This window comes from Toxotes jaculatrix, chromosome 3 (assembly GCF_017976425.1).
Source record: "Toxotes jaculatrix isolate fToxJac2 chromosome 3, fToxJac2.pri, whole genome shotgun sequence".
Classification (NCBI taxonomy): Eukaryota; Metazoa; Chordata; class Actinopteri; family Toxotidae; genus Toxotes; species Toxotes jaculatrix.
Window position 1 is genome coordinate 22,697,966 of NC_054396.1, and position 12,081 is coordinate 22,710,046.

Below are 12,081 nucleotides of genomic sequence, written 5' to 3' on the forward strand. Positions count from 1 at the left end.
CGGTGGATTATCCTCTAAACAACTCAACAGATAAACCGTTTCTTAACTTCTGCACAAACTCGACATAACTGGGTATAACTAACAGCCCGTGGGCTTTGTGTGTCTCCAAACACACACACATACACAGGAAAAAGGGAGCTGAACGGTCACGTGACCACGCAGTTCAAGATGGAGACCGAGCGATTTGGAGGCTTCGCTGTTAGCTAGTTAGCTTGTTTACTATAAGTCACAATATGGCAAATACGGCGGGATACTGGAGGTTTTAACGCTAATTGCAAGAGTCATTACCTAACCTGAGGCGTGTATGTGGCAGCTTTTGATCACAATGAAGTAAAGTTGTTTGTAAACAAAGGCCACCTGAAGAATATTGAAGATAAGAGGAGGAGAAAACTGTCAATGGTCATCACTGCAACAAACTCATTTTGACAGAGAGGAGATCGATATGGCGTTGAGAGAGTTAAAAGTGTGTCTCCTGGGGGTAAGTCAGCATCGATTTTTATCAAAACATGTTTCCCTGTAGTTCATATTTGTACCTGTAGTATCAAATAAGTCCCACTGCTCTTGCATCAGGCTGTTTTGTTTACATGGATTACATTTTTTCATACCTGTGATCAAGAGAGTGACAATATTATATTCTCAAATAACTTAACTGTCCTTTCTGTGCTTTAAAAACTAAAAATCAGTAACATTCATGCATGTCCAGACTACATACAACATTAAGCCAAGTCATTTTCTCTAGCAGCATCCTATTAGTACATTCCTGAAATAACATCACATCTCCTCCTCTCCATCATTTACTAATAAGATTAAAATAGAGCTACAGCACTTAAACAATTATTCAGTTTACAGCAAAATAATCAAATAATTGTTAAGTCATTTATTCAGCAAACTGCTTATGACAACAGCTTAAGCCATAATTTTCTATATACTGAAGTAATAAATGAAGGTATTACTGAAGTAACAAGATTCCAAGTCCTTCTTTTCTGGATCTGCTTATAAGATTAAAAAACAATGTAACTGTAACTACATGTGTCCTGTTGAATTTATCAATAAGTTTCAGGACTATGAGGGGAACAGGAAAAAGAAGAAGACACAAAAAATGTCCAGGCCTATTGCCAGAGAATGTGCTTTTATCTTTGTGGTGAAACTTGTAGTAACTGTTTCTGACCGTGTTTAGTAAGCATTGTCTTTATTTTGTCTCTGCAGGATACTGGCGTTGGAAAGTCGAGTATTGTTTGGAGATTTGTAGAGGACAGCTTTGACCCAAACATCAATCCAACAATTGGGTAAGTTCTTGCTGTCTCCCACGCTAGAAGTTGTTTATTCACTTTCTAATTTGTTTTGTTTATGGTTGTTGTAGGGCGTTATCATGTAGTCAGTTGATTTTTGTCAATCATCAGTTAATTATTGAAGTGAGAGCTGAAAGAATCAACTGATCACGTTTGACAGAAATCTGCAATGATCTGCAGCTATATTATTAATTAAATAATTGTTTGAAATACATTTTTCAGCAACAATTCTGTGGTTCCAGCTTCTCAAATGTGACAAGTTTCTGCTTTATTATCTTATGTGACACTAAACTTTGGCCAATATGATAGACCAGTTTTATCTTATTACTTGTCTGTGTTAGAATATGTCAAATAACAAGAAATTTTAGTACAGAATCTGCACATATTTTTTAAGTAAAATACAAACAGCCTCATCATTACCCTGACAAACACTGACAGTTATTTTTCAGCTGTGAAAATGTGAAGAATTCTGGCAGATACTGTATGTTGTTACTGAATTTTAATAATGACATCCAGATCAATTTTATATCAAAACCAAATGTTGATATTGCCAGTCTCAAAAATACAGCATGAGTTGGACTGTAATTGACTGTAAATCAGTCATTTTTAATGTTTTACATTTGAGATGAAGTTTACTAAAGCTGGCACATAGTATAAGATAATGTAAATCAACTGATGAACCAAGTGATGGTGTGCGTTTTTTTTTCTCTGCTGATCTGGGACTCTTGACAGTGACTTGGAAAGCTGTGGCTTTGGCTGCAGTTCTGTTATTTGTCTGTACTGTGTTTTGTAAAGCAGCAAAATTGAATGAATAACTTTGTAGTATGACATGCTGTGTGATGAAACCGTTTCTCTTCACCAGGGCATCCTTCATGACCAAGACAGTGCAATACCAAAATGAACTACACAAGTTCCTGATCTGGGACACAGCAGGACAGGAGCGGGTAAGTAATCTCCATTGAGGTATTTGCCAAAGGATTTTGTCTTTTAATAGGCTGGTAGACAATCAATCTGGGGAGGATTTACAGGTTTTGGCACAACAGCACACAGTTTTCATATTGTAATAAATCAGTTTGACTTGGCTTACTCAGAAATGTACTCGCTGGTTTTAAAGGAAGTGAAAAAGCTATCTACATGTGCATGAACCACTCCCTGAACCAGCCTGGGGGAACGTGAATAGTGTAGTTATTCATTATTTCTGATAGGGGGCAACATTTAGCTTTCTATAGGTGCAGTTCTGCCCCCCTAACCAATATCCTGTTTCTTTCAGGAGTCCACTTTTTCATAGTTTAATTGACGTGCAGTGTTGGATTTTCATTGTTTAAATCAGCGGAGGTTTTAGTGTGTTAGTGGAGTAGAAATAAATCGAGTCAGTCATGTTTTGTCCCTTCTGTCACCTCCTCTCCTTTCCATCTCATTTCCTCTTTTTCATTGCACACATTTTTAGACACAAATAAAGATGAAGTGCCATTTCTTTCCTTTTGTGAGATTTTTATTTAACACACACCCCTGAAAAGTGTTGTTTGTCAGCAATTATCATGCCCAGGTGCCCCTTTTAAGGTAATCTGGACTCCTGTGTGTCTATAGACGCCGTATGTGAAAAGCGTTATCACCCATACAAAGTTTAGGACTAAAACCACACTTACAGATGATACATGATACAAGAAATGAGATACATTGTGGTATCTGAGTACAGCTTTAGTGTGAAAGCTTGTCAAATTGACATCAAGTTCCAGACAGTTGTAGCGTAAGGAACTACTTTCTCTTTTGACTCACACCCTGCATCCCACATTTCTCTGCATTAGCTCTCCACATCACTTCCCTTTTTCTGTGCTTGCCCTTCCCTTTTTCTCATGCACAATTCCCTGCTGTTGTAATGCTTTATCCCTGCTGCTGTCCTCTCCAGAGAGGTGAGATAAGATGTGACTTGTCTTTATCTCCCGCCCTGGAAGGCTTGTCTTCTTTGCTGCCTTGAGGGCACATCAGTGAAGCCCCGTTTAAGATAAGATGAGAGGAAGAAACCCAAGCTGTCTCAGCCCACTGGCCTGTGCTGCTACTGTGTCTTGTCTGACAGTCACTGCCACACCACATCAGGATGTTCTCCTTTTTCCTCTTTGTGTTTTCTCCTTTGCGATAATTCTTTTCTTGGCAACAGTCTCTGTCCCTGTGATTCTTTTGTGTTCATTTCCATTTCCCTCCACCTATTTTATTTCTCACAAATCCACTTTTTCACTCCCACATGGCCTTTCAGTCTCCCAAGTGGTTCACATCTGTGAGTGAAAAAGTAACAACATTCCTTTGGTAGGTTTTGCATGTGTTTGTGTGTGAGTGCGTGTGTGTTTTCCTACAAAGCTGCTGTGGTATTTTGAAGCCTTTCATGACTCGTTTTTTAACCTCTGTGGAGCTTTGGCCTATCAGAATCTGTTGAGTTGAGAAAGGGGAATACGGAGCCAGCCAGTTCACATGGAAGGAGAGACCAGGGCAGTAAGGAAAAGTTCTGTGATTTCCACACTCCACAATCCATATCTCAAGACCACATGAGGCCTTACAAGTACATGTGAGCCCAGCTGTCAACGGCCCATCCAGGTCTCCCCCTCCTTGCTGCTCCTTCTCACTGAAAACAAGCAAAGGGAACCTTGTATCCTACTGGAATAGGAGAGTTCCTGTCATTATGCACCCTGCTTGTGGTTTCAGCAATTAATCAGCACTCGCAGGGCATCACTGGGGCTGTTTTCTGGGCTGCTGTGTGGCCAGACGTCTGGCCTCGCTGTGATTACTCTCTGGGTTAAGGCACAGATAGACCACACAGGACTGGCGGTGGTGCAGCCCACCACTAGCCAATGAAACAGACAGCACTCTCCTCAGTGCCTCTGCCAAATATCCCAAGTTGGATCCCCGTTGGTGGACTTGGGGCCAGTAACAACTGTAATTATGTGGAATGTGTGCTTTCCTGAGGTAACAGTGTCACTCCAAGATGGATAGTTTATTCCATCATATTGTAAAGGAAAATAGAATTGGCGGGAAGGCGGGGTCATTCCAAGTGAAGGTCTTTTGGAGACATGGGTTGCTTCTTTTAAAATAAATATCATTAGTTAATACATGACACATGGTTTTAGTAGCCTGTTAAAAGCTCCGTTCCAGCCTATATTGCAAGAGGGCATAAAAATATTCTCACAGGTTAGGAGTTGTAGATGGAAAAATAATCCATTTGTCACTTTCAGATCTTGAATTACACTCAGTTTCCAGTTTATTAGGTGCACCCAGCTAAAACTAATGCAGTCTTATACAAAAGTCCTACAGTAAAGCCTATGAATGAAATAGTTTCAGATAGTTGTTGATTCAACATTATGGTCATTTTGGAGGCCGTGGTTTGTGGGACTGTTGAATGAGGGTTGGCTAAATAACCAAAACACCTCTCTGTATAATGTAATACATTTCAACAGCAGTTTAGGGTGAAAACCAAACTACAATTATAAATCGGGAACAGCCTCAAAATCCTCAAAAAAATCTTTAACTTTCAAGTAGTGAAGGAGAAGTTTAAAGTTTCAAATATTAATACCTCCATCTAAATAAATAAAATAGACAGTAGTTTTTATCTGTCTGGTGCTTTGTTGAAGTCATCTTAAAGGCAGTTGACACAGTGGCCTGGATATTTGGGTAGCTCAGATCCTTTAAGCTGATGCTGTAGTTGGGGTTAACCTTTTCGTTCCCTTCGCATGAGGTAAAAACCCCACTACGTTTTAAAATGTTATGACAGCAGGCTAATTGTTGAAGCCAGCTTTCACTCTGCACTGGAAAGTATTTTACCAGAAAAATGGCAAAACCTGGCAAAAAAAAAAAAAACAAACCCCCCTCCAGCCTCCCAGGCAGCTGTGGATTTAGAAATTTCGCACATGTTGTTTTGATTATGCAGAGCTTGGTGATGTATTGGGCTGAGATCAAATGTATAGTCTTCCATAAATATCAAAACGCTAACAGCTTTTGACACATTCTGCTCATCTTTCTCTTGATGGCTCCCACATGTGTGAGGTCTCGGTGGAAAGACTCGCCATACTTCCATTTTAAATAGAACTGCTTGGCTTATAGGCTCAGAACACCAGGCCTCTGGTTTTGTGAAATGGTGCTTGGTGTCTTTTTTTTGTTTTTTGGTTATTTTCATACTCTTGAGTTTGTCATAGGCAGTGTTATTGAGTCTAATGAAACTCACAGTGAGTGTAATCACCATGGTCTGTGCCTGCGTAATGGATTAGCCTTTGTCTGTGAAAAGCCTAGACACTGTTTCTTGATGTAAGGGGTGTGAAAATATATAATAGTGCAGTTATACAGACATGATATTTTTAGTACACTTTTCATATCCACAAATGAAAAATTGGAAGTAAACAGTCTTCAAAGATGAGTCGTGATCAACTGTCTTTGAGTAAGGTCTTTTAAAGAAATCTTCTTGTTCTTCACTCTGATCACATTCAGTTTGTTTTGGTTTCAAAACAATATGCAGACTTAATGATGTCTGTAGATCAGTCTTGTTCAGGCAGAGATGAATCTCATTGAGAGGCTTTAAACAGACAAACGTCTTCCCTGTCCAAAAGAGGATGTTCGTTTTCCTTTGAAGAATTGCTACAGGACATTACTCATTGCCGCTTAATTTCCTTGCCTTCCCACAGTTTCGTGCTCTGGCACCGATGTACTACAGAGGTTCAGCAGCGGCCATCATTGTTTATGACATCACAAAAGAGGTATCGTTTAATTTTTTCCCTCAACCACTAATCCACTAAGTACTTACTGCATAGTATGTCTTGCTGAAATACAAGACTGATACCCTTCTTGTGTGTATGGCAAATACAAAGTTACTGCCAGCAGTATTCAAAACAGAAAGGTGTGCTTTTAGGGACGGTTATATGTTGGACAGTTTCATGGATTGGCCACTTTTTAGCAGAGATACCATGTGCTGTCTGCTTAACAGTTGTCTCGGTGAAACGTTGCATTCCTGTATCACCAGGAGTCTTTTCAAACGCTGAAGAACTGGGTAAAGGAGCTGAGGCAGCATGGTCCTCCTAACATAGTGGTTGCCATTGCTGGCAACAAATGCGACCTGTCAGATGCAAGGTGAGTCTGAGTTAGAGATAATAATATTTAGATGTTTTTTTTAGGTGACAGAACCAAAAAAGGCCATGTAAGGATATATTATTAAGTTTTCACATTAAAGTAGTTCTTGGCTGGAAATACTGTGAAAGACCTGACAGTGTGTGTAGCTGAAATGCTCTGCAAGGAGGACTACTGATTGGTCTGATGTTAAATGTAAGGTGATCAGACTCTCGCCTCTCTTGATCTTTGTTGGCCACCACAATCGTTATGGCTACTGAGCTGCTGTAGGCTTCTAGTAGGAAAGTGGTGATTATTTATAGTGGACTGAATATGCTTTCAATATATTGTTGTTACTCAGTATCTTCTGCAAAGTTTAAGAGCTCCCAGGCTCAGATACAGACACTCTTCTGTATTCAGTGCTGAGATCCGCTGTGAAATTTTCCACATATTAGTTGTAGAAAAACAACCTGTTTATCAGGTCATGCATGAAATTGGAGAAGCTGTGTGCATATTGCAATACAACAATTTTGACCTACCTCTTGTATTTACAGGGAAGTATCAGAGAAGGATGCCAAGGACTATGCTGACTCCATCCATGCCATCTTTGTAGAAACCAGCGCCAAGAACGCCATTAACATCAATGAGGTGTTTATAGAGATAAGTGAGTTTGTTTCTTGAGTATTTGGTGCCATTGACCTACAAATCCTCAGGTTCCTATTGAGCTGTGTAACAATTTGACAAATTAAGCATTGTACAACATTATTAACATCTTTGTATTTGTCCCTGCATATTTTTAGGCAGGTACACTGTATTTTGAACCATATTGCCAATTAGAAGTATAACTTGTCTTGTATAAATGTCTCGAGAGTGTTACCATTCTTGTGTGTGTGTGTGTGTGTGTGTGTGTGTGTGTGTGTGTGTGTGTGTGTGTGTGTGTGTGTGTGTGTGTGTGAGAAGCAGACCTTTGACAGTGATGAGCTGGTTCAGGATAAGCTACAGATAATCTTGGAAGTAAAGCTTAATCATGACATGTTGACACTTAATTTTGGAACAAAAATCTGTAGAGACAAGTGAGCGAGGGAGCAGCAGATTTAGTTCTGTCATTGGCAACTGATAAGCTTCAGTTTCCTTTAAAAAAAAAACAGATATTCACAGTATCTGTGTCCCAGTTCCATTCTAGACAATATTTGATTATAGAATGTGTTGTCTCACATACTAATTATGAGAAGGTAACAGCTGCCTTATCATATGTCAGCAGATTAATTTGCTTAATCTTTCCAAGGCTCTAAAGCACCTTCTGAAGCTCCAACATTAGTGTGAAACTGGGGACACAGCTACAGTATTACTGTCATTTACTACAGTATTAATATAATTTATGTCAAGCAATGGTCATAAGACAAATTGTGTCATTTTAAAATAGATGTGAAAAAACAAAACACTGCTATGAATAGAACAAAGTGAATAGGGAACCTGAATTTTATGTTAATATGTGTGTGTCTCACAGGTAAGCGCATCCCCGTTGCAGACGCAGCAGGAGGAACTTCAGGAAAAGGTTTCAAACTGGGACGTCAGGCCTCAGAGTCTCGTAGGACGTGCTGCTGATGATGCTGGTGACTGTACCCACATGACTTGTGACCTGGCCTTAGCTTACCCTCTGTGCTCCTGGCCTTCTTCAGCTTACTCTACATGCTCTCAAACACCCCGCCGCCACCGACACGGGTACAGCAGTGTCACTCTGATGATAGTAGCAAATGCATTTTTTACCGCACATAGCAACAGCAAGCCATCATGTATAATCTGAAAATTGCTGGCAGGAGAAATATTTCTTGTTTACTGAGCATTGACAGAAATGCTTGCATAAATACATTCATCTGTCAGTGAAAGACCCCACACGTGCAATTTCTTTGGCTTCTATAATGGACAGCAGTCTCTGTCTGGTGTATTATAGCTCTAGGTTGATCAGAGGAACAAGCTTCAGATCTGTTATCTTTCAACCAAAAATGGAATGAAAATTCTTAAATCTCTCCAAAATATTTTGATAATACTTAAGTTATTGCCTTTTGTTTTTTGGGAGATCTCTCCCCAAAACATTCTCAACTTCATGAAGTATCCATTTTTATAGTTAATGTGTGTAACCACTAATTTATCGTACGTTTCTGATGAAAGAGATTAACAGTGTTTGTATCAATCTCCCACCTCAATGTTTGCTTGAAGGATAAACTCAAGAAGGATGGTGCACACTTTACATTTAAATCTTACTGTGTGATTGCTAGTTTCATCAAGGCAAAGTAGCAAATGGGCGTTTTGACGTAAACCACGATGACACAGTCAAATATGCAGAAATGAAAGGTGTGTGAGAGCCTGTTTCCTTTATAGCAAAGGAGTAGTTCAGCATTTTGGGACACTAATGTGTGTTCTTGACAAGAGATGAGAAGATTGATACCTCTCTTGTGCGTGTACGGTAAATATGACGCTGGAGCCAGCAGCTGGTTAGCATAGCTCAACATGAAGACAAAGCTGACCTAGCTGTCTCCCACTCTTTCCTGTCTTTATGTTAAACTAAGCTAACCAGCTGGTGGCTATTGCCTTAAACTTAATGGCCAGGTAAGAGAGTGGTTTTGTTCTTCTCATCTAACTCTCTACCACAAATCGAAACGAGAAGGACCTCGCAGTCCAGTTCTCACAATGACAGTGCTTTAATCAGGGCAGAAAATGCTGACTCTGCTGGTAGTGTTGAAGTTGATTATATGAAAACAGTTGCAGCTGCTCATATGTGTTGCACATTTCCACTTGTAATTGCTGAAGATCTATGAATAGACTTGTGTATTTGAAGTACCCCGTAGTACATGAAGGATCCTGCCAGTTGTTTCCAAATATTACTTGAGCTTTATTTTTCTCAAATCTCATTTTAACTGCTCACTGGCGAGCCTGCATGTCTTCTGTCCTTTGCTGCTACTTAACAGCAGTTTTACAGGAGAAGCCAATCTTTGTGAGGTTTTGCCAGATTCTTTAATTGTTCCATAAATATTTTCGTCTTTCCTTTTTTTTTCCTCACATAATCAGCACTGGCTCACACATCCAAAGTTGTTTTACTACTTGGCTTGTGATAAAAACAGTGAGATCTGGAAACTAGACCTCGTTCAGAGGAATCTCAGATTTTAGAGCTTAAATCTCCCTTCAGCAGAAGGTTAAAGGTGGAGAATCAGACATGGCGCTGTGTTGACATGCTGACCCCTTAATGAACTTTTATTTCCATTCTGCTCTGAATGATTGTATTTGCTTTTTCCCAAGGTCTGCGTTCTGACTTTCCTTTCTCTCACTTCTTCTGTGTTGTTTCTCTAAACTCCAGACTCTTACTGTAAGGCCAGATTTCAGTTATGGTACAATACATATACAGCTTTCATGGAGCTATCATCACCTCTTCCATTCACAAAAAAAGTGTGTGTGTGTGTGTGTGTGTGTGTGTGTATATATATATATATATATATATATATATATATATATATATATATATATATACTCTAATTCACCTCATATATTGGCTTAAATGAACTTTAGTAGCAGTTGACCCATGAGCCTAAACCGACTTAATCATTCTGTGTAATTTCATGCTTGTCTGTATCTCCTGAGCCCCTTTAGCCCTAAAACCTCTTTGCAAAGTTGCCAAAAACTACAGATGTGGGTTTTATTAGACATGCATCTGCACATGTATAAATATGAATTTTGTGCTTTTCTGTCAGTGCAAGCAACTTTATTTGCCTTTAAGCATCCTAAATGTAGCTATTATTGACGAATTCTGTGCTAAGCAGCGCTGCCTATGTTTCAGGATTTTTTCCTATGGAGTGCAATAGATTATTATTGTGACAAGGGTGAAATGTGACCTAATCCAAGAAATCAGTCACAGAGTGATACATTCACACAGCAGAGAATACACTTGTGAAAACAGTCTCCAACAGATGATAATGACAGGTTTATACTGACCTCATGTTACACTTAGTTGATGACAGTTTAGCTCACGCATAGTTGATCAAATGAGCAGTGTGATAGGGCCAACCAGATCCCTTGGGGGAAAAAAAAGAGTGGTATTTTAGGTCAAAAACTAAAACAGTTAATTCACACTGCTGTCTTTGGTAATTCACACAGCACTACATCATAACACCAGCTCTAGCTTGTATTTACTAAAGCTTCAGCAATCATATTAAAAAGGGAATCACTCTGGTACTTTGAAAGCTGCACTTTTGACTGACTTTGTATTAATTGGCTCTCATTACTAACACACACACTCTGTCTGCAGTCTGTTAATATGTCTGTGAAATCAGTTGATGAAACATTCTTGTAAAGGTGTCAAACTTTCTTAATGTCCCGTGATGTTATTTTAGGTTTTGACTGTTTGCTCAGTTCTTACTGCCACGAAGAACATGGCGCCAAATAATGTCAAAACCATTTTACTACGTCACGCATAATTAACCATTTTTTATTGTTGTTATTATTATTATTGTAATATAATGGTTTAAAGTACTAATCCTATAAAATGCTTAAAACTATTTGAAGTTTGGTAATGATGACACATGTTTTTCCCTTATTTGGAAACAGGAGGCATGGATAGTGTGTGCCAGTTTTGCATTGAAAAATACCATTAGTCTTGGGCTGGCCCTGGGAATGCGATTAATCTATATTATGTATATTTTTCAGTGTAGATAAATACCATCAACTTGCACACAAATCAATGACTATATTCTATTCTAAGCCAGTTTTGTGACCACAGTAGACTTGTTCACCATTTGCAGTAATACCATCAGCACTGTAGTTACCATATTTAGCTTTTTACTATGTTTCATATTGATTGTAACAAAATGCCTGAAAACACTTGGTTGCAGTGTATTTCAAAATGTGTAAAAAGGGAATTGTCAATTGTTTACTAATAAAAGATTGGCAAAAAATATCCTCTCTCCTCTTCTGGTCCTGCATGCAGCCCGCGCGCGTGTGTGCGTAGTGCACATAGTTCTCCCTTAAGTCAGGCCTGAGAGAGATGTGTGCATTAACTTGTTCCTTGGGGACACAGTGACAATGTTGTTAGTGATTTGTCATGTTGTTCAGCTGGCAACCAGCTGCCTGGCTATATATATGAGTATGACACTTGAGATGTGTGTTTGACAGGCAGAGGGCTTTTCACTGCACTTTGAATAGTGTTGAGAGGGCAGAACACTTTTTTTTGACAACACCCCAATCCCCTTCTAAACAACAGTATAGTTGTATATACAGTACACAGTACATCGGACAAAGTTAGTAATAGATATTAATGGGATGTGAATGTGTGCAGATGAAGATGGAGAGGATGAGAGAGGAGTTCAGTACATCATGGAAATTCCCATGGCATTCTAGGCCTATAGCAGCATAACTAGGGGATGGTTACAGACAAGAGTGAGGCAGACCTAACTATAAGCTTTATCAAAAAGGAAAGTTTTTGATAAAGCCATATTTAAGACTACTCTTAAATATGGAGAGGGTGTAAATAAGGCTTGGTAGCTGAAGGCACTGTCTCCTATTGTACATTTGGAGACTCTAGGAACCACAACTAAGCCTAAATTCTGGGGGCACAGTGTTCTAGTGGGGAGTACCACGAGCTCTTGAAGATATGAGGATGCCTGACCATTGAGGGCTTTGTTGGTGAGGAGCAGGTTTTTAAATTCTGTTCTGGATTTTACAGGGA

General features: G+C 39.2%; 1 protein-coding gene across 3 annotated transcripts; it reads left to right on the forward strand.

Moving 5' to 3' along the window:
* Positions 1-7: 7 nt before the first annotated feature.
* On the forward strand, positions 8-11,300 carry rab22a (RAB22A, member RAS oncogene family). 3 transcript variants are annotated; one of them, XR_005893825.1, is made up of 9 exons: positions 8-478; positions 1,207-1,286; positions 2,152-2,233; positions 5,951-6,022; positions 6,286-6,392; positions 6,923-7,032; positions 7,876-8,039; positions 8,102-8,133; positions 8,175-11,300. XR_005893825.1 is itself a non-coding variant. In XM_041033140.1 (7 exons), exons 1-7 carry the CDS (start codon positions 443-445, stop codon positions 7,971-7,973), a joined length of 585 nt encoding a protein of 194 aa, XP_040889074.1. In that variant the 5' UTR covers positions 8-442; the 3' UTR covers positions 7,974-11,300. The 3 variants fall into 3 exon arrangements, 1 of the variants encoding a protein (XP_040889074.1); XR_005893824.1 differs by having other exon boundaries at positions 8,102-11,300; XM_041033140.1 differs by having other exon boundaries at positions 7,876-11,300.
* Positions 11,301-12,081: the final 781 nt, after the last annotated feature.